Here is a 23133-nt window from a genome sequence, read left to right on the forward strand (position 1 = left end):
CTCTCATCTTAAATCTATGCCCTTTAGTTTTAGTCACCCCTACCATGGGAAACAGACTCTGGCTATCTACTCTATCTATGCCTCTCATAATTTTATATACCTCTATCATGTCCCCTCAGCCTCCTTCGCTCCAGGGAAAACGGATTCCAGCCTATCCACTCTCTCTTAATAACTCAAACCCTCCAAACCAGGCAACATCCTTGAATCTTTTCTGCACCCTCTCTAGCTTATTCACATTTTTCCTGTAGGGCGGCGACCAGAACTGCACACAATACTCCAAATGTAGCCTAACCAACGTTATATACAACTGTAACATGACATCCCAACTCTTGTACTCAATGCCTCGGCCAATGAAGGCAAGCATGCCATATGCCTTCTTCACCACCCTTTCTACCTGTGTTGCCACTTTCAGGGAGCTATGTACTTGCACCCCAAGGTGTCTCTGCTCAAGAACACTCCCCAGGGCCCTGCCATTCACTGTATATGTCCTGCCCTGGTTTAACTTCCCATAATGCATCACTTCACACTTGTCTGCATTAAAGTCCATTTGTCACTCTCTTGCCCACTTTCCCAGTTGATCTATATCCTGTTGCAACCTTAGACAACCTTCTTCACTGTCCACTGTACCACCAATTTTGGTGTCATCTGCAAACTTACTAATCATGCCCCTTACATTCATATCCAAGTCATTAATATATATGACAAACAACAGAGGGCCCAGCACTGATCCCTGTGGCACACCACTGGTCACTGGCTTCCAATCTGAAAAACAACCCTCCGCTACCACCCTCTGCCTCCTATCACCAAGCCAATTTTGTATCCAATTTGCTAGCTCACCCTGGATCCCATGTGTTCGAACCTTCTGGAACAGCCTACCATGCGGGGCCTTGTCAAAGGCCTTGCTAAAGTCCATGTCGACAACGTCCATCGCCCTGCCCTCATCAGTCCTCTTGGTCACCTCCTCGAAAAACTCAATCAAATTTGTGAGACATGATTTCCCACGCACAAAACCATGCTGACTATCCCTAATCAGACCATGTCTTTCCAAAAGCATATAAATCCTGTCTCTCAGAATCCCTTCCAATAACTTTCCCACCACTGATGTAAGGCTCACCGACCTGTAGTTCCCTGGCTTATCCCTGCTTCCCTTCTTAAATAAAGGCACAACATTAGCTATCCTCCAGTCTTCCGGTACCTCACCTGTGGCTAACGATGGTACAAAAATCTCTGCCAGGGCCCCAGCAATCTCCTCTCTTGCTTCCCATAGCATCCTAGGATACACCTGGTCAGGCCCTGGTGTTTTATCCACCTTAATGTGCTTCAAAACCTCCAACACCTCCTCCTTTGTAATATTGATATGCTCCAGGATATCGGTGTTCCCTCCCTTGAACTCACTAGCTTCCATGACCTTCTCCATGGTAAATACGGACGAGAAATATTCATTTAAGACCGCGCCCATTTCCCGTGGCTCCACACATAGATTGCCACACTGATCCTTAAGGGGACCTACTCTCTCCCTAGTTCCCTTTTACTCTTAATATACTTATAGAATCTTTTAGGATTCTCCTTTATCTTATCTGTCAGGGAAATCTCATGGCCCCGTTTCACCCTCCTAATTTCCTTCTTAAGTGTAGTCCTACATCCCCTATACTCCTCGAGGGACTCACTCGATCCCAGATGCCTATACCTGACATATGCCTCCTTCTTTGTCCTGACCAGACCCTCAATATCCCTCATCAACCAAGGTTTCCTAAACTTGCCAGCCTTGCCCTTCCATCTAACAGGAACACGCCAGCCCTGAACTCTTCCTATCTCACTTTTAAAAGCCTCCCACTTGCCAGACATCCCTTTGCCTGTAAACAGCCTCTCCCATTCAAGTTTTGAGAGTTCCTGTCTGATGCCATCGAAATTAGCCTTCCCCCAATTTAGGACTTCAACTTGAGGAACTGTCCTATCCTTTTCCATAACTATCTTGAAGCTAATATCGTTATGGTCACTGGTCCCAAAGTGCTCCCCCACTGACATATCAACCACCTGCCCATCCTCATTTCCTAAGACGAGGTCGAGTGTAGCCGCTTCTCTAGTAGGGCCATCCATATACTGCTTCAGAAAACTATCCTGGACACACTTAACAAATTCTTCCCCATCTGATCCCTTAGCACTAACCCATTCAATATTAGGGAAGTTAAAATCACCTACTATTACAACCCTATAATTCCTACACCTATTTGTGATTTCCCTACATATATGCTCCTCCACTTCCCTATAGTAGGAATATACTTTTTCTGAGTATTCTGAAATATCCCTTTAAATATCTGCCACTGCTTCTGTATTGATCCAACTCCTAGCCTTGTAACCCAGTTCACTTCAGATAGCTCAGCTTTCATGCCCGCACTGTTGTCCTTATGTAAGTTTAAAATACTAGTCTTAGACCCACTCTTCTCGCTTTCAAACTGGATGTAAAATTCAATCATATTGTGGTCACTGCTACCTCGAGGTGCCTTTACTCTAGGTCATTAATTAATCTGTCACATTACACAAAACCAACTCTAATATTGCCTGCTCTCTGGTTGGTTACAGAACGTGCTGCTCTAAGAAACTGCCTCGAAAATATTCTATGAACTCCTCATCCAGGCTACTGTTGCCAATCTGATTTTTCCAGTTTATATGTAGATTAAAATCACCCATGATTATTGCCATCCCTTTATCATAGGCACCCAATATTTCTTGGTGTATACTTCATCCTACATTGTGGTTACTGTTAGGGGGCCTGTAGACCACTCCCACTAATGACTTCTTTCCCCTAATATTCCTCATCTCCACCCAAATCGATTCTACATCCTGATTTCCTGAACCAAGGTCATCTCTAACTATTTCACCAATGCCATCCTTGATTAACAGTGCTACCCCCTCCACCTTTTCCTAGCTTCCTATTCTTCTTGAATGTCATATACCCCTCAATATTCAGGACCCAATACATGTCATTCTGAAGACACTCTCCATAATGACTATCAGATGATATTTTTTTACACCAATGTGCACTATTTGTTTACCTTGTTATAACTGCTACGTGCATTCAGATACAGAGCCTTTAGTTTTATCTTTTTGTCGTCTTTGTGACATCTAGTCTTGACTGTTAGTGCGTTCTTAGGTTTTTTCTCTCTGTCCCTTCCTGCCATTCTCTGACCTTCATTTCCCATATTACTATCTGTTCTCCTGCCTTGACTCTACCCTTTGATTTGCGACATCTACTCAAGCTTGATCCCTCACCTCCCCCCCCCACCCTTGTTTAATCTTAAGCCCTCTCTACTTCCCTAGTTATATGGTTTGCTAGAACACTGACCCCAGCAAGGTTTAAGTGCAGACCATCCCAATGGTACAGCCCCCACTTTCCCCAGTATTGGTGCCTGTGCCCCATGAACTGAAACCCACTTCTCCCACATTAGTCTTTGAGCCATGTATTCATTTCACTAATCTTATGTGCTCTCTGCCAATTGGCACATGGCTCGGATAATAATTGTTACCCTTGAGGTTTTGCTCTTCAAGTTGGTGCCTATCTCCTCATACTGTCTAAGCAGAACCTCTTTCCTAGTCCTACCTATGTCACTGGTACCTACATGGACCACAACCCCTCCACTGCAAGTTCCTGTCCAACTCTGAGCTGATCTCCCGAACCCTGACATCGGATAGGCAACAAAGCCTTCTGGACCCATGCTCTTGGCTGCACCGAACAGTGTCAATCTCCCTCACTATACTATCCCCTACTACCACTACCTTCCTTTCTCCTCTCCCCATTTGAATGGTTTCCTTACCACAGTGCCTGTCTGCTCATCCATCTTGCAGACCTCGCTTTCGTCTACACACAAGTCCCTAGAAGTTAGTTAGAAGGTCAACTTTGAACATCTTAACAACTTGATCTTCTATATTCCAGGGAATACAGGCCAAGTTTTTGCAAATCCTATAGGTTTTCTGCAGCCGCTACCGAGAAATATTTTCATTCTCCACTTGGAAGTGGCATGGTACTGACGCTGTGAGTGCTGCAGTTAATGCTTTTTGTGTTTGGATTTGCAGCCTCCTATACTCTGTCTGGCCCAGGTACAATCCCCCATCTCAACTCCTTAGAAGTGTTTAAAATTATGAAGGGATTCGATAGGGTGGATGCTTACTGTTTGCACTTGTGGGTGATTCCAGAACAAGAAGCCGTAAAAAGAATAGTCACTAACAGATCAAATAAAGAATTTAGGAGGAGAGAGGTGATACTATGAACTTGCCATCCCATGGAATGATTGGAGCAGAGAGCACTGACACGTTTAAGGGGAGAATTGAGGGAGAAGGAATTAGAGAGATACAGGAGGGGTCATGGTGTGAAAAGCTAATTAGAGTTGGGAAGAGGCTTGTGTGGCATATTGACACCAACAGAGAACAGCTGGACCGAATGGCCTGTTTCTGTGATGTAATTGAACAGCTTCGTAAAGTTTATAAGTCTGTTGTATGGGAGGTGCTACTGACAACGTGAGCACTGCAGTTAATGCTTTCTGTGTTTGCATTCGCAGTCTCCAGGGCACTCAGACACAATTTCCAAATTAGGGGTTCCCAGGGACGGTCATGAGCATTGGGAACCACCTCATCCCTTACAACATCCATGCAGAGGTAAGAGATCGGGTGCCATTGGTTGGAATTTTTATTCTACAGTGCTTGTGTACGTTGTCTTCAGCTGTGGGTTGAGGAGAGGTGGGTACTGTTAGTGGGGACAAGAGAGGTGGGATGGGTAGCTTTAGTGGGGACGGGAGAGTAGGAGTGGGGATGGGTAGTGTTGGTGGGGACGGGGGGGTGGGGGTGGGTAGAGTTGGTGAGGGTGGGGGCTGGGGTGGGTAGTATTGGGGGGACAGGGGAGTGGGTAGTGTTGGTGGGGGTGGGGGCTGGGGTGGGTAGTGTTGGTGGGGATCGGGGAGTGGGAGTGGGTAGTGTTGCTGGAGGTGCGGGGTGGGGGTGGGTAGTGTTGGTGGGATGTGGGAGTGGGTAGTGTTGCTGGAGACGGGGGAGTGGGGGTGGGCAGTGGGGTGGGGGTGGGGGGTGGGTAGTGTTTGTGGGGGGTGGGGGAGTGTTGGTGGGAGGTGGGGGTGGGGGAGGGTTGTGTTGGGGGTCGGGGGAGTGGGGATGGATAGTGTTGGTGGGAACGGAGTGGTGGGGGTGGGTAGTATTGGGGGATGGGGGAGTGGGTAGTGTTGGTGGGGACAGGGGGTGGGGATGGGTAGTGTTGGAGGATGGGGGAGTGGGGGTGGGTAGTGTTGGTGGGGAGTGGGGGTGGATAGTGTTTGTGGGGGTGGGGGAGTGTGGGTGGGTGTGGGTAGAGTTTGTCAGGGTGGGGGTGGGGGAGTGTTGGTGGGGGGTGGGGGATGGGGGTGGGTAGTGTTGGTGGGGGGTGGGGGAGTGTTGGTGGGGATGGGGGATGGGGGATGGGGGTGGGTAGTGTTGGGGGGGATGGGGGTGGGTAGTGTTGGCGGGGATGGTGGATGGGGGTGGTTAGTGTTGGTGGGGGGTGGGGGAGTGTTGGTGGGGATGGGTGATGGGGGTGGGTAGTGTTGGTGAGGATGGGTGATGGGGGTGGGGGAGTGTTGGTGGGGGGTAGGGGTGTGTTGGTGGGGATGGGGGTGGGTAGTGTTGGTGGGGGGTGGGGGAGTGTTGGTGGGGGGTAGGGGTGAGTAGTGTTGGTGGGGGGTGGGGGTGGGTAGTGTTGGTGGGGATGGGGGGGTGGGAGTGGGTAGTGTTGGTGGGGATGGCGGGGTGGGGGTGGGTAGTGTTGGCGGGGATGGGGGGGTGTGGATGGATAGTGTTGGCGGGGATGGGGGATGGGAGCTGGGGGTGGATTGTGTTGGTGGGGATGGGGGGTGGGGGAGGGTAGTGTTGGTGGGGATGGGGGGTGGGGGTGGGTTGTGTTGGTGGGGATGGGGGATGGGGGAGGGTAGTGTTGACGGGGATGGGGGATGGGGGTGGGTTGTGTTGGTGGGGTGGGTGGTTAGTGTTGGTGGGGGGTGGGTAGTGTTGGGGGAGTGGGGGTGGGTAGTGTTGGTGGGGGGGGGTAGTGTTGGGGGGGTGGGGGGTGGGTAGTGTTGGCGGGCGTGGGGGGTGGGTAGTTGGGTGGGGTGGGGGTGGGTAGTGTTGGTTGGGGTGGGGGGTGGGTAGTTGGGTGGGGTGGGGGTGGGTAGTGTTGGTGGGGGTGGGGTGTGGGGGTGGGTTGTGTTGGTGGGGGGTGGGGGTTGGGGGTGGGTAGTGTTGGTGGGGGGTGGGGGAGTGTTGGTAGGGGGTGGGGTGGGTAGTGTTGGTGGGGATGGGGGGTTGGGGGTGGGTAGTGTTGGTGGGGGGTGGGGGAGAGTTGGGGATGGGTGATGGGGGTGGGTAGTGTTGGCGGGGATGGGGGGGGTGTGGGTGGGTAGTGTTGGTGGGGATGGGGGGTGGGGGTGGGTAGTGTTGGCGGGGATGGGGTGGTGGGTAGTGTTGGCGGGGATGGGGGGATGGGGGTTGGTAGTGTTAGAATTAGAATTAGAATATTACAGCGCAGTACAGGCCCTTCGGCCCTCGATGTTGCGCCGACCTGTGAAACCATCTGACCTACACTATTCCATTTTCATCCATATGTCTATCCAATGACCACTTAAATGCCCTTAAAGTTGGCGAGTCTACTACTGTTGCAGGCAGGGCGTTCCACGCCCCTACTACTCTCTGAGTAAAGAAACTACCTCTAACATCTGTCCTATATCTATCACCCCTCAACTTAAAGCTATGTCCCCTTGTGTTTGCCATCACCATCCGAGGAAAAAGACTCTCACTATCCACCCTATCTAACCCTCTGATTATCTTATATGTCTCTATTAAGTCACCTCTCCTCCTCCTTCTCTCCAACGAAAACAACCTCAAGTCCCTCAGCCTTTCCTCATAAGACCTTCCCTCCATACCAGGCAACATCCTAGTAAATCTCCTCTGCACCCTTTCCAAAGCTTCCACATCCTTCCTATAATGCGGTGACCAGAACTGCACGCAATACTCCAGGTGCGGTCTCACCAGAGTTTTGTACAACTGCAGCATGACCTCGTGGCTCCGAAACTCGATCCCCCTACTAATAAAAGCTAACACACCATATGCCTTCTTAACAGCCCTATTAACCTGGGTAGCAACCTTCAGGGATATATGCACCTGGACACCAAGATCTCTCTGTTCATCTACACTACCAAGAATCTTCCCATTAGCCCAGTACTCTGCATTCCTGTTACTCCTTCCAAAGTGAATCACCTCACACTTTTCCGCATTAAACTCCATTTGCCATCTCTCAGCCCAGCTCTGCAGCCTATCTATGTCCCTCTGTACCCTACAACATCCTTCGGCACTATCCACAACTCCACCGACCTTAGTGTCATCCCACCCTTCTACACCCTCATCCAGGTCATTTATAAAAATGACAAACAGCAGTGGCCCCAAAACAGATCCTTGCGGTACACCACTAGTAACTAAACTCCAGGATGAACATTTGCCATCAATCACCACCCTCTGTCTTCTTTCAGCTAGCCAATTTCTGATCCAAAGCTCTAAATCACCTTCAACCCCATACTTCCGTATTTTCTGCAATAGCCTACTGTGGGGAACCTTATCAAACGTCTTACTGAAATCCATATACACCACATCCACTGCTTTACCTGCATCCACCTGTTTGGTCACCTTCTCGAAAAACTCAATAAGGTTTGTGAGGCACGACCTACCCTTCACAAAACCGTGCTGACTATCGCTAATGAACTTATTCTTTTCTAGATGATTATACATCCTGTCTCTTATAACCTTTTCCAACATTTTACCCACAACCGAAGTAAGGCTCACAGGTCTATAATTACCAGGGCTGTCTCTACTCCCCTTCTTGAACAAGGGGACAACATTTGCTATCCTCCAGTCTTCCGGCACTATTCCTGTCGACAATGACGACATAAAGATCAAGGACAAAAGCTCTGCAATCTCCTCCCTAGCTTCCCAGAGAATCCTAGGATAAATCCCATCTGGCCCAGGGGACTTATCTATTTTCACACTTTCCAAAATTGCTAACACCTCCTCCTTGTGAACCTCAATCCCATCTAGCCTAGTAGCCTGAATCTCAGTATTCTCCTCGACAACATTTTCTTTCTCTACTGTAAATACTGACGAAAAATATTCATTTAACACTTCCCCTATCTCCTCTGATTCCACACACAACTTCCCACTACTATCCTTGATTGGCCCTAATCTAACTCTTGTCATTCTTTTATTCCTGATATACCTATAGAAAGCCTTAGGGTTTTCTCTGATCCTATCCGCCAATGACTTCTCGTGTCCTCTCCTTGCTCTTCTTAGCTTTCCCTTTAGATCCTTCCTGGCTAGCTTGTAACTCTCAAGCGCCCTAACTGAGCCTTCACGTCTCATCCTAACATAAGCCTTCTTCTTCCTCTTGACAAGCGCTTCAACTTGGTGGGGATGGGGGGGTGGGGGTGGGTAGTGTTGGTGGGGATGGGGGGGTGGGGGTGGGTTGTTTTGGTGGTGATGGGGGATGGGGGTGGGTAGTGTTGGTGGGGGTGTGGGTGGGGGTTTGATGGTTGGGGGGGGTGGAGGGTGGGTAGTGTTGGTGGGGTGTGTGTGTAGTGTTGGGGGGTCGGGCTGGGTAGTGTTGGGGGGTGGGGGTGGGGTGGGGTAGTGTTGGTGGGGTGGGGGTGGGGTTGGGTAGTGTTGGGTGGGGGTTGGGGGGGTAGTGTTGGGGGGGTGGGGTGGGTAGTGCTGGGGGGGTGGGGGGTGGGGCTGGGTAGTGTTGGGGGGGTGGGAGTGGGGCTGGGTTGTGTTGGGGGGGTGGGGGTTGGGTAGTTGGGGGGGGTGGAGGATGGGTAGTGTTGGTGGGGGGTGGGTAGTGGGGGGGTGGGGGGTGTTGGGGTTGTTGGGGGTGGGTAGTGTTGGGGGGGTGGGGGTGGGTAGTGCTGGGGGGGTGGGGCTGGGTAGTGTTGGGGGGGTGGGAGTGGGGCTGGGTTGTGTTGGGGGGGTGGGGGTTGGGTAGTTTGGGGGGGGTGGAGGATGGGTTGTGTTGGTGGGGGTGGGAGTTGGGTAGTTGTGGGGGGGTGGAGGGTGTGTAGTGTTGGGGGGGTGGGGGTTGGGTAGTTGGGGGGGGTGGAGGATAGGTAGTGTTGTTGGGGGTGGGGGTTGGGTCGTTGGGGGGAGTGGAGGGTGGGTAGTGTTGGGGGGGTGGGGGGTGTTGGAGGTGGGTAGTGTTGGGGGGGTGGGTGGTGGGGGTGTTGGGGGGTTGGGAGTGGGTCATGTTGGGGGGGTGGGTAATGTTGGGGGGGTGGGGGTGGGGCTGGGTAGTGGGGGGTGGGGGTGGGGTGTGGGTAGTGTTGGGGGGGTGGGGGGGTGGGGTGTGGGTAGTGTTGGGGGGGTGGGGGTGTTGGGGGGGTGGGAGTGGGTCGTGTTGGGGGGGTGGGTAATGTTGGGGGGGTGGGTAGTGTTGGGGGGTGGGGTTGGGTAGTGTTGGGGGGGTTGGGTAGTGTTGGGGGGGTTGGGTGTTTTGGGTGTTGGGGGTGTTGCGGGGGTGGGGGTGGGTCGTGTAATTTGCGAAGTGCTGTAAGTGATGTTTCCGTTGTCCGGAGCCCGGGTCAGATTCGATCGGGAATACTGCGTCCAGTTCCGGCCACCGCAGCTGAGGACAGATATATTCGTATTGGAGGAGATGCAGAGCGGATTCAGCTGGATAATAGCGATAATTATGAGGGCAAGTTGCATAATCTGGGCTTGTTTTCCTGTACAGTATAGAAGAATCAGGGGTGATCTGATCAGTGTATGAAATGACATAAGGGTTTGACAGGGCAGGTAGAGAGAATCTATTTCCTCAGGTGGGGATGTCCAGATCAAGCAGGCACAATATTAAAATTAGAGCCAGGCTGTTTAGGGGTGATGTCAGGAAGCAGTTCCTCATGCAAAGTCTCGTGGAAATCTGGAACTCTCTCCTCAAAAAGGATGTGGATGCTCGGAGCTTTCAAGCCTGGGGTCTAGAGAGTTTTATTCGATGTGTCTCAAGGGCCTATTGAAATTTTAACCGCTCGATTCCACAGTATTGTGGGATGACACAGAGAGAGAGAGATGAGCTGACTTTACAGAGGCTGCTAGTTCAGAACACACATATCACTCACTACCTGACCAACCATTTTTCTTCTGACCATTGAATCAAATGAATGATTGAAAGTGTTCACTTTCCAACTCAAAGCTGAAGGGACGCTTTCCTGTCAGACTGAAAGGAGAGTTGTGAACAGGGAGACAGGGAGTTGTGAACAGGGAGACAGGGAGTTGTGAACAGGGAGACGAGAGGGTTGTGAACAGGGAGACAGGGAGTTGTGAACAGGGAGACGGGTGGGCTGTGAACAGGCAGACGGGGAGTTGTGAACAGTGAGACAGGGAGTTGTGAACAGGGAGACAGGGAGTTGTGAACAGGGAGACGGGAGGATTGTGAACAGGGAGACGGGGAGTTGTGAACAGGGAGACGGGTGGGCTGTGAACAGGCAGACGGGGAGTTGTGAACAGTGAGCAGGGGTGTTGTGAACAGGGAGACGAAAAGTTGTGAACAGGGAGACAGGGAGTTGTGAACTGGGAGACGGGGAGTTGTGAACAAGGAGATGGGTAGTGTGAGGAGTGTGAAGGGCAGTTGTGAACAGTGAGCAGGGGTGTTGTGAACACTGAGCAGGGGAGTTGTGAACAGGGAGATGGGTAGTGTGAGGAATGTGAAGGGCAGTTGTGAACAGTGAGCAGGGGAGTTGTGAACAGGGAAGTGGGGGGTGGGGTTGTGAACAGGGAAAGGGTAGTGTGAGGAGTGAGAAGGGCAGTTGTGAACAGTGAGCAGGGGTGTTGTGAACAGTGAGCAGGGGAGTTGTGAACAGGGAAGTGGGGGGTGGGGTTGTGAACAGGGAAACGGGTAGTGTGAGGAGTGAGAAGGGCAGTTGTGAACAGTGAGAAGGGCACTTGTGGTCAGTGAGAAATGAATCGTGAAAAGAGACAGATAATTGCTCAGGTAACCTTGTGTAATATTGTCTAGTCAGTGATGTGAGAATGTCATTGAATTGACAGGAAACTTAAAAGAATCAGCAATAAAATGAAAAGACATCAGAAGCTTGTAAGCCTGTCACCCATTTACCCCAGGTACCTTCCCCAAATATTGTGGAATCTTGCCTTACTCATGATATCAATGGCACATAACAAGGTCACACAAAGCATTAGTTCTCACAAACGACTTTATTTACTTTCTACCCAAACTACAGATATACTCACTTTGCTGGGAGTTGTTAACTCTATGTGCAAGTGATTGCTCTCAGGTGGCCAGTCCACCGAAGGAGTTCTCTTCACGTCTTCAGTGACTGTCCAGGTCACTCTTCCCGACTGCAGGAACAATGTCCTTGTGGGCTGGGGCTTTATACCCCTTCCTGACCCTGGTCCCTTGACATATTAGGTAACGCCTCACCTTTGGTATCTGATTGGGTTTCAGTGTCTTATCAATCCCACCCTGGCTATACAAGACCATGTGGTTATTTCCTGCTCTCAGCAGGGTTGGGGGATTGGTGGTGGTCTTAGATGCACACCAGCAATAGATGTTATATCTGCACCTTGATAGGGCAGGAGGAAACCATTCACACGTCTGCCGAGAGGCCATTGTCTATGAGAGCTGTTGTAGACAGAATGTCTGATGTTGTTATAGTCTGAGGCTACCACATTAGTGGCATTTCCTGACTTGTCTGTGTGAGTCCTTGTTCAGTTAAGCTGTCTTTATTTTTAACAAGTCCAATATGAGTCCCAGCAATGATGTCTTTGGTCAGAATTCTTCTCCCTTCATCCCAATGTCCTCCATACTCCATGTTTTTACCACCTTTTGTCAAACTCTGCACACAATATTAAAGTCCCAGTTTACATCTTTAACAAACACATTTTGCAATTTGACGGAGCAGTTAAAACACAAATTGAAATCCAGCAAAAACTGTTACAAGCAAATAGCCGAATAAAAACATGGAATAAAGGTTCACCCCCCCATTCAAGCTCCATGTGGAAATTCTCAGTGTAATATATAAAAGACACTCACACTCACTGACAGACAACAGGCAGCATTGGGCTCCCTCCAGTGGCTTTACTGGCTGGCTCAGTAAGTACCTGAGCTAAACAGCCCGGGTGTGCACCAGGTTCAGTCCTCACTCTGTGTTCAGTTAGCTGATCTCAGCTAGGGCGATAGTGCAAGTACTGTAATTGAACTCAGGACCCTTAGAGTATGGTGAGGAGATTCAGCTCGGGTTCACATGCTTGCTCTCCATCTAACGATACCTGCTGAAAGTGTGTTCCTGACAATCAAAGAACAAAGAACAAAGAAAATTACAGCACAGGAACAGGCCCTTCGGCCCTCCAAGCCTGCGCCGATCCAGATCCTCTGTCTATACCTGTCGCCTATTTTCTAAGGGTCTGTATCTCTCTGCTTCCTGCCCATTCATGTATCTGTCTAGATACATCTTAAAAGACGCTATCGTGCCCGCGTCTACCACCTCCGCTGGCAATGCGTTCCAGGCACCCACCACCCTCTGCGTAAAGAACTTTCCACGCATATCCCCCCTAAACTTTTCCCCTCTCACTTTGAACTCATGACCCCTAGTAATTGAATCCCCCACTCTGGGAAAAAGCTTCTTGCTATCCACCCTGTCTATACCTCTCATGATTTTGTACACCTCAATCAGGTCCCCCCTCAACCTCCGTCTTTCTAATGAAAATAATCCTAATCTCCTCAACCTCTCTTCATAGCTAGCGCCCTCCATACCAGGAACAACTGGGAATCTCCTGGAGTGCTGCCTCTAGCAGATTTGGAGACTCAATGATTTAAACTTCCCACTACAGTATACCCCTCCCAGCCCTGTTTTGTGGCCTCTCCAGCTGCTAATGGAACCTCTGGCTCGGTGTTTCTTTGTTGCAATTGACTGCGGTGGGAAACTGCCCACGCCACAACTAACAGCATAGACTTCCTTTCTCATTATGGCTTTGGCTTATCCACTTACGCTATGACCAGCTCTGATAACCAGCTCTATGATCATCCCTCCAACATCCCCATCCTTCCCACCTCCACCCCCCCCCACCCCCAACGCACCCCACCAAGGCCTTAAATGGTACGACTCTAGAATTTGGGGTGGGGGGGGGGGCGTCAAAGTACACTTCTGGAGCTTGGATGGAGAAATTCAGCCCCTCGTCCTCTAGGCTCAGGTGTGAAGACTGACCACCTGTTGAATGGGCTCACTGGCGATTGTGAGCTCAGAACTGAGCCAGTGCCTGTAGGAGAGGGCGGAGAGTGGAAAATCCATCAAAAGGGAAAGTGAGGCAGTTGTGCGAGTAAGGCTTCAAGGCAGGACATTTCTAACTCAACCAGAGATTGAACCAAGGAAAAGCTCCCACAGTGAGGCAACAACCTCCATCAGAATGACCTTGATTAAGATGATGTTAGGAAGGATGTCAAGTCCTTGGAGAAGGTACAGAAGAGATTTACTGGGATGGTGCCAGGGATGAGGGACTTCAGTTATGAGGAGAGACTGGAGAGGCTGGGGTTGTTCTCCTTAGAGCAGAGAAAGCGAAGAGGAGATTTGATGGAGGTGTTCAAAATCACGATTGGTTTTGGTAGAGTAAATAAGGGGAAACTATTTGCAGTAGCCGAAGGGTTGGTAACCAGAGCACACAGATTTAAGGTGATTGGCAAATAAAACAGATGGGTAATGGTGGAAACAGATTTAATAATAACTTTCAAAAGACAATTGAATAAGTGCTTGAAAAAAAATGCAGGGCTACAAGAAAAGAGCAGGGCAGTGGGATTAATTGGACAGCTCTGTCAAAGAGATAGCCCATGCATGATGGTCTGAGTTGCCTTCCGCTGTTTGATAAGATTCTACTATTCTAACTGATGTCCTGACTGGACCAGAGCAGGGACTGATATTAACCTGCGTGTTTCTGCAGACATGTTACGGGTGGTGTATATTACAGAGGGTGATGGTGGGGAGATTTAGTGAATCAATCTCTCAGGTTAAATAGAGCATCATCATAAGAGCTTGGCTCCGCTGGAGCGTCACACCCTCCAGTCCTTGTATAAGAGCCCTGCATGGCACTGAGCTCAGTGAGGAGCAATGGACTCTGCTGGGGTCAGCAATGTGTTGATCTGATTATTATACTGATATAAATTATACCTCTTCAGTGTTCACAGAGAGTGGGTGGCTCTGCGTGTTTCCCTTCCGATATGCTGGCAAGCTGCACCGAACCTGTATACTGAACAAAATTTTGAATAGAAAATGGTGAGTGTAAGCTCCTGCTCTTCCTACCAACTTTGTACATTTGCCTCCTCCAAAAAAGGATGGCTAGAGTAACAGACTGGGCCACCCTGTAATGTGTGTGTCCAGCCCAGTGAGTGTTGGGCAAGCTGTTTAACCACGGGCTGCTTTATAGCCCAGCTAATCCTCTCTTCATCTGATTTCCATCTGTATTTCCAGCAAAGGCGAGGTTATTGGATGTCGGACAGATTTTCACCCCTCCCTAGCCCCTGTGTGAGGCCAATTGTATACCTAACCCTGGCAAATTCAGCACCGTGGGTCAAACCTCTCTGTCAGGGACTAACTGCTCACTTACTCACAGATCCCCCGCATTCCTCACCCGAATAATTTTCAGACTCCAGTTAGGTGAGGTGAGGCCAGTTTGTCAACTTTGACCCGTGCTGTTAGTTGTGACTAAATTTTCCAATCTTTCCCAGACTAGGTTTATTGCTATTTTTCTTTCCTGACTTTACCTGTGGGCTAAGGGATGGAGAATATTTGGAATCTTCTCCTAGAATCGGAGCATTATTCCCAGAGTGAAGGGTCAGCTGCGAGCTTGTATTGAACGTACCTGGTTGGGTCTAATCTTCTTCAGTTGCTCAAAAGGGCCTCAAAAATCTGTGGCCTTCCATGAATCAGGCAGGAGGGCGGCAGACGACCCACTGATTAGGCCAGACCACAGTGATGGCGGGTCTCACTTTGAGTAGGTGGGGGGGGGGGGGAGGATTGTGTGGGTGGGGGGGAGGGGGGAGTGGGGTTGGAACCCCTATGTGCCTAAACATGGCCCTCTATAGTGGAGGAGGAATGATCAGGGAGAGACTGGTATTTTCCCTGGTCCTCAGGCTGAGATTCACCAGGCAGTTGCAATGCTACTCGTATCCTAATTTGCAATAAGTTCTCATCATTTTTTCAGATACTTCCATGGACTTGTCACTCCCTATCTCTGTTATCTCCTCCATCCCTACAACCTTCTGATATCTCTTACCAGCTCCAAATCTGTTCTCATGGGAATCCCCAATTTTAATCGCTCCACTATTGGTGGTTGTACTTTCAGCTACCTCGGCCCTAAGCTCTGGAATTCCCTTCCTAAACCTCTCTGCTTCTCCACCTTCCTCTCATCCTTTAAGATATTCCTTAAAACCTACCTCTTTGACCAAGCTTTTGGTCACCTCCCCTAATATCTCCTTCTGTGGCTCAGTGTCACATTTTATTTGATAATGCTCCTGTGAAGGGTCTTGGGATGTTTTATTAAGCTAAAGGTGCTATATAAATGCAAGATGTTGTTGTGATTGCAGTTATACAGTTGCACGGTAAAGTACAATCCTACTTGGGTCTTGCCCTGGTACCCTACAGACAAAGCTCGCAATCATTGAGGATATGGGATTTTTTCGAGGATAAGCTCCAGGCAAAAGACTGTTGGGACTACGAATGCGGGGGCCTATTCCAGCGGCAGGCTGCCATTGCAATTCCTGTTCATCCCGTGGTGGTGGATTCCCAAGAATGTGCCCTTGGTGATGGAATGTGCGGCAAGAATAATTAAAATAATCAACCTCCCGGTGACCTTTCCCTACCTGCCGCACCACCCCCATATTTTGACTGGAGCAGTGGTGGATGGAGCCACACGACTGGGCTGTTCTGGACCCAATATAGAATTAAACAAAAAGCAATTTGCATAAGAACAGAGCAAATAGGAGCAGGAGTAGGTCACACAGTCCCTCGAGCCTGCTGCACTATTCAATAAGATCAAGGCTGATCCTTCTCCTAAACTCCACTTTCCCAACCTATCTCCATGATTCCTTTAGTGCCCGAAATTCTATTGATCCCTGTCTTAAATATACTCAACAACTGAGCATCCACAGTCCGCTGGGGTAGAGGGTTCCAAAGATTCACAACCCTCTGATTGAAGAAATTTCTTCTCATCTCGGTCCTAAATGATTGGCTCCTTTCCCTAGCCAGAGGAATATATATTTCAGCACCCACCCTGTCAGCCTACTCAGAATTTTATACATTTCAATGAGATCACCTCTTATTCCTCAAAACTCCAAAGTATAGGCCCATATCTTATTCATTCCCTCCACTACTGGTGCACATTGGCAGAAAGTGTACCATCTACAAATACACTGCAGCAACTTGCCAGCACCTTCCAAACCCGTGACCTCTACCACCTAGAAGAACAAGGGTAGCAGATGTATGGGAACAGCACCATCTGCAACTTTCCCTCCAGGTCACACGCCATCCTGACTTGGAACTATATCACCGTTCCTTCACTGCTGCTGGGTCAAAATCCTGGAATCCCCTGCCTAACAGTACTGTGGATATACCTACATCACATGGGAGTGCAGGGGTTCAAGAAGGTGCCTAACTGCCAGCTTCTCAAGGGCAATTAGGGATGGGCAATAAATGCTGCTTTTTGCCAGGGATGCTCACATGTCCTGAATGAATAAATAAGAAAAAGTCCTAACCTGTCTCAACACTTCTCTATCAGAAGAGCTTTTCTGTTCCTGACACTTCGGTCTCTATTTCAGGTGTGCCACCACCCCTAATTTTGACAAGGATGGACAATGGGACTATTGTGAAGAGATCCAGCTGTTAACACATGGTACAATTGCCTTACTGTTTTGAAAGAAGATGACTTTAATGGAAAAGAAAATGATGTAAAAATGCCTGCCGATTCACCTTGGACTATTTTGCGTTACTAATTCCACTCCGCCCGCACACTGATACATTAAATTCTGGAATCTGCTCCAAAAAGAAATTATATTTGAATTTAGAAAGACAGAGGATAAAGCCCCAAGGTTGATCCTAAATTTTCAGGACATGAGTTATAAGGGAAGAAACATCAGCAGTACAATCTCAAAAAAAGAATGATTACATATTCATGAGAGTGCATACATTAACAGATGTAGCCAGGGTAAAAGTAGAATAGAGAGCAAGGGGTACAGTAGTGTAGTGGTTAAGTTACTCTACTGTGACAGTTTGAATTTAATTTAAATATAAAGTGACCATGAAGTTGTTGGATTGTTGTGAAAACTTTTCACTGATTGACTAACGTTCTTTAGGGAGGGAAGTCTGCCCTCCATGCCTAGTGGCCTATACGTTTCTCCAGTCCTACACCAAAGTGGTTGAGTCTTAACTCCCCTCAGCAAGTGGCGTAGCGAGCCACTCAATTGTATCAAACCATAACACTGCAACAGTTCAAGAAGAAGGTCCACCACCACCTTCTCAGGGATCCGTAAAATGCTGGACTTGCCAGTGACATCCACGTCCCGAGAATGAATAAAAAGATAGACAGTCATTTTAAAATACACCAGGAAAGTAATACATGAAGAATTATTGAAAAGTAAGTTTAGAAAGATCATGGGAGAAACATGTTTCTTTTGAAGAGAAATGGAATAAGTAAGGTAATGAAGACATTGGGATTATTCAAAGTATAATTTGATGCCCTGAAGGGAGAATTAATGCACCAAAGGGCTGGAATGATCTTTTCTTACATTACTATCTTTTTCCCCTTTCTCAGATGTGGGTATTGCTGGCAAAGCCTGGTATTTATTGCCCATCTCTAATTGCTCTTGAGAAGGTGGTGGTGAGCTGCTTTCCTAAGCTGTGCACCCACAGTTCTGTTTGGTAGTGAGTTCCAGGATTTTGACCCAGCAACAACGAATGCCCAGGTCAACACGGTGACTTGGAGCGGAACTTGGAAAGATGATGTTCCCCTGGGATTATATGCAGTTAATTTTTTTCCGTGGACTTTACGAGGGTTGGAGAGTCTTGATGGATTTAAAATCTTACGTGAAGAATGACCAATGGGACCAGGTGCTAGAGGGAGCTTGATAAGATGTCAGCATCTTTGTTAGATGGAAGAAGGGAGAAAATGGCACGACATCAAAGCACTAGCATCACTGTTACATTGTTCCAAACTATAATATCGGGTTTTAGCCCAATGTTTTGGAGTTTGAGTCAAATGTGCTCTTTATCATAGAAACTTACAAGTGAAGTTTATATTTATGTTAATCCTGTTTGAAGTGTAATTTTATTGTACTCTGACCCTCAGTACTTATTTCACAGATTATTGTGAAAACCAACCCTGCTGGCACGGGGCTGCCTGTATTAATATCCCCAATAACCAGTCCTATCAGTGTATCTGCACCGATCAGTTCACAGGAAAGGACTGTAAGCAAGGTAGGTGACAAGGACATTGTTATTTTTACTGTGAAGCACTAAAACATAAGAGACTGTGAACTAAGGTAGAAGCCCATGGAGTTGAGGGCAAATTATTGACATGGTTAGGAAGTTGGTTGAGCGGTAGGCGACAGAGAATGGGGATAATGGGTAAGTACTCCGATTGGCAGGATGTGACTAGTGGTGTCCCGCAGGGATCTGTGTTGGGGCTTCAGTTATTCACATTATTCATCAACGACTTGGATGATGGCATAGTGAGTCATATATCCAAATTTGCTGATGATACAAAGTTAGGTGGCACTGTAGACAGTCTAGATGATAGCGTAAAATTGCAAAGAGATATTGACAGACTAGGTGAGTGGGCAAAACTGTGGCAGATGGATTTCAATGTGGGCAAGTGTGAGATTATCCATTTTGGACCCAAAAAGGATAGAGCAGGGTACTTTCTAAATGGGAAGAGGTTAAATACAGTGGATTCCAAAGAGACTTCAGGGGGTTCAGGTGCATAGATCTTTAAAATGCCACGATCAAGTGCAGAAAATAATCAAAAAGGCTAATGGAATGCTAGCCTTTATATCTACAGGATTGGAGTGTAAAGAAACCAGAGGTTATGCTGCAGCTGTACAAAATCCTGGTTAGACCCCACTTGGAGTACTGTGAGCAGTTCTGGGCACCACACCTTAGGAAGGATATATTGGCCTTGGAGGGAGTGCAACGTAGGTTTACAAGAATGATACCTGGACTACAGGGGTTAAGTTACGAGGAGAGATTACACAAATTAGGCCTTTTTTGGCTAGAATTTAGAAGGTTAAGGGGTGATCTGATCGAAGTCTTCAAAATATTAACAGGAAAAGACAGGCTAGATAAAGATAAACTATTTCCACTGGTTGGAGATTGTCAAACTAGGGGGCATAGTCTAGACATTAGGAGCAGACCGTTCAGGAGAGATGTTAGGAAGCATTCCTTCACGCAAAGGGTGGTAGAGGTTTGGAACTCTCTCCCACAAACAGCAGTTGAAGCTAGAACAGTTGTTAATTTTAAATCTGAGATAGATAGATTTTTGTTAAGCAAAGATATTAAGGGATATGGGCCAAAGGCAGGTATATGGAGTTAGGCTGCGGATCAGCCATGATCTAATTGAATGACGGGACAGGCTCGAGGGGCTGAATGGCCAACTCCTGTTCCTATCTTCCTCTGTTCCTATGTTCCTATGAATTCAGGATAAGTACAATAGAAACAATTTAAGGAAGAAGATCTTCGATTTATCTATCCCACCTATCCACAGTGTTCCCTTGGTGGATTACCAAAAAGCCTGAATCCCATTTGTTGGGAAGAAGCTGTCTAGTTCCTTCTGGTAGCTATGATCAACTGTGATCTAATTGAATAGCAGAACAAGCTTGAAATGCTGAATTCTCTATTCCTGTTCCTGTGTCCTTAATGATGGAACAAACTTGAGGGGGTGAATGGCCTACACCTGTCCCTATGTTCCTATGGAAATCCACTGAGGTTTCTTGTTCCACCACCCATTCTGGTGATCCTTTTCGCCAATGGCCTACAATGACATGGTGTGCTCAGTTGTTAACTTCTTACCACAGGGTCAGAAGGTTGTGGACTGGGGTCCAGTCCGGGAGTTGGATGTCATTATCTAGGCTCACACTTCAGTGCGGTGCTGAAGAGCGTGCAGCTTTGTCAGAGGAGCTACTCTTTAAATGAGATGTGCTTACCATTCAATGGATTGATAAATGCATAAAAACAGGTAATAGATCTCTAATGTAGGGTTAAAGAGGCAACCAAAATAGATGGTCTGAGCGAGCTCAGCTTTGGTCGATGTAAAGAACTGGTGAGGAAGATGTCCTCTGGTCACTTATGCGGCAGTCGCCACGTGAAGGACTGCAAAGCGCTCCTTACTGTCTCAACAACTAATGGTTATTTAAATAGTTTTAGGAATTTCAACACCAATACTCTGTCCCAAAGCTCATTCCCAGTGTTGGCAACTCTTTGCATGATGAACAGCCTCTTGACCTCAAACCTAAGTTGTTGCCTTTGAAGCAGTTAAATCTTCAGCAAATAAGTTACTATTATCACCTTATCTTTCTAATACTGTCTTTCAGAAGTGTGTATGTTCCTTTATCAAGCTATGGGAAATGAAGAGATTGACAGGATACTGGATGAGGAATTGCAGAGATGCTGGCCATGATCTTCCAAACTTCCTTAAATACAGGGTGGTGTCAGAGGACTGGGGGATTGTAAATGTTACACCTTTGTTCAGAAAAGGGGAGAAGAATAAACCTGGAAATTACAGTTTAATGTCGTGGTAGGAAAGCTGTTAGAAACAATAATGAGAGAAAATCAATAGACACTTGGACAAGCATGGGCTAACAAAGGAGAGATAGCACAGATTTGTTCAGGGCAAGTTGTGTTTGACTAACTTGATTGAGTTTTCTGTTGGAATAGGGAGGGTGGATGAGAACAGTGCACTTGATGTTGTGCATATGGATTTTCAAAAGACATTTGATAAAGAGCTACATATTAGGCTTGTTAACAAAATTGAAACCCATAGGATAAAAGGAACATTAGCAGCATCAGGGGATAGAAAACAGATTGTTGTAGTGAATGGCTGTTTTGCAGACTGGAGATGGTGTTTAGTGGCGTTCCACTGTTCAGTACTAGGTCCACTCTTATATTTTGATGTACATTAATGACTTGGACTTGGGAGTACAGAGCACAATTCCAAAATTTGCAGATGATACGGAACTTGGAAATGTAGTAAACAATGAGGAAGATAGTAATACACTTCAAACGGACATAAAACAGGCTTGTGGAATGGGTGAATACAGATGAAATTCAATGCAAAAAAAGTGTGAGGTGATAACGTTTTGGTAGGAAGAATGAGGAGAAACAACTCATGCTAAATGGTACAATTCTAAAGGGAATGCAGGAACAGAGAGACCTTTGGGTGCTTGCGGACAAATCATTGAAGGTGTCAGGACAGGTTAACAAAACAGTTAATAAAGCAAATAGGATCCTAGGCTTTATAAATAGAGGGATAGAATACAAAAGGCAGGAAGTTATACTAAACCAATATCAAAGACTAGCTCAGCCCTAGTTGGAGTATTGTGTCCAATTCTGAGCACCACACATCAGGAAGGAGATTTAATAGAATGATTCCATGGATGAGAGACTACAGTTACGTGGATAGACTGGAGAAGGGTTTTCTCCTTAGAGCGGAGACTGCTAACGGGAGATTTAATAAAGGTGTTTAAAATCATGAAGCGTTTAGATAGAGTAAATAAAGAGAAACTGTTTCCAACTGCTGAAGTGTTGATAATCAGAGGGCATAGATTTAAGGTGATTCACAAAAGAACCAGAGATGACATGAGGGATAACCTTTTTACATAATGAATGGTTAGGATTTAGAATGCACTACGTGATAGAGTGATGAAAACTGATTCAATAGTAGCCCTCAAAATTGAATTGGATAACTATTTCTTTAAAAGCTGGTGTGGAGTGGATGGACCGAATGGCCTCCTTCTGTGCTGTACTATTCGATGATTCTATGATTCGATGATGAGTGACCACTTGTCTTTCTATTTAGAAAAGTGTTTTGAAAGACTGCATCTAAAATATTACGACATTGGAGAAACATGGACACGGATTCTTCATGGTGTAGTTGAGAAATGCAACTGCAGCGAGGGCGGGATTCATTCTGAACCTATAAGATCAGAAGGTACCTAGAAAACTGTTTGTATAACAAGTAACGTAGTGTACCCTTTACTATTGGTAAGTTGTTTCGCGCCAACATAGACTCAGATAATCAAATAGGGGACAACAGTAGTCCTTTGGAGAAGTGTTGGGGCCAGGGTTGAATACTGGAGATATGAGGGTAGATGAAAGTGTTGGTGTTTTCATCCATCTTTATGGATCAGGGAGTATTTATGGAAAATACTTCCTTAGGAGATTGACTGGGTAGGATAAATACCAGGATAGGGTAGTTTGTGGAAAAGGAAGAGCTTGCATTTATATACCCCCTTCACGGCCTCAGGACATCCCAAAGTGCTTCACAGTCAATGAAGTATTTTTCAGTTGTAGTTACTGTTGCAATATAGGAAAGGTGGCAAGCTAATTTGCACACAGTAAGATCCCACAAACAGCAATGTGATAATGATCAGATAATCTATTTTTGTGATGTTGATTGAGAAATAAATATTGGCCAGGAGACCAGAAATAATTCCCGAGTTCTTCTATGCACATGGTCCAATAGTATAGATCAGGGATCTGCGACCTGTGGCACTTTAACATCCCATTGCGGCTCATAACCTTTTCCAGTTGGGTGGCATTAACATGAAAAAATCTAAAATAAAAGTCAAGAAAAGCAAGAGCCATGTTTTTATTGTGGGGTTAAAAAGCTAATCATTATGCTGTACTTTACTGTTTCAAATGATCATTTTAAAAAAATCATTGTTCTCTATATAAACCTGTTTGTTTGGTATAGCTGCACCGTGGTTATAGATAGTGCCTTTGGTTCAAGGAACAGGTATTATGTTTGTGACCATTATTGGTTCTAATATATCTGAGACGATAAGTTATTCTGAAT

The 23133-nt window shown here is 47.1% G+C and overlaps 1 protein-coding gene across 1 annotated transcript in view; it reads left to right on the forward strand.

Moving 5' to 3' along the window:
* The window catches only part of LOC137368931 (hepatocyte growth factor activator), a 100275-nt gene that overhangs the window by 25691 nt on the left and 51451 nt on the right, over positions 1–23133 (forward strand). The window contains exons 2-6 of the mRNA XM_068029256.1: positions 4554–4650; positions 14249–14345; positions 16886–16959; positions 18426–18539; positions 22135–22266. Of these exons, the coding sequence (XP_067885357.1) occupies positions 4554–4650; positions 14249–14345; positions 16886–16959; positions 18426–18539; positions 22135–22266 (514 nt within the window). The remainder of the gene's footprint in view (positions 1–4553; positions 4651–14248; positions 14346–16885; positions 16960–18425; positions 18540–22134; positions 22267–23133) is intronic.

The sequence above is a fragment of the Heterodontus francisci genome, chromosome 4, assembly GCF_036365525.1.
Source record: "Heterodontus francisci isolate sHetFra1 chromosome 4, sHetFra1.hap1, whole genome shotgun sequence".
NCBI classification, from domain to species: domain Eukaryota; kingdom Metazoa; phylum Chordata; class Chondrichthyes; order Heterodontiformes; family Heterodontidae; genus Heterodontus; species Heterodontus francisci.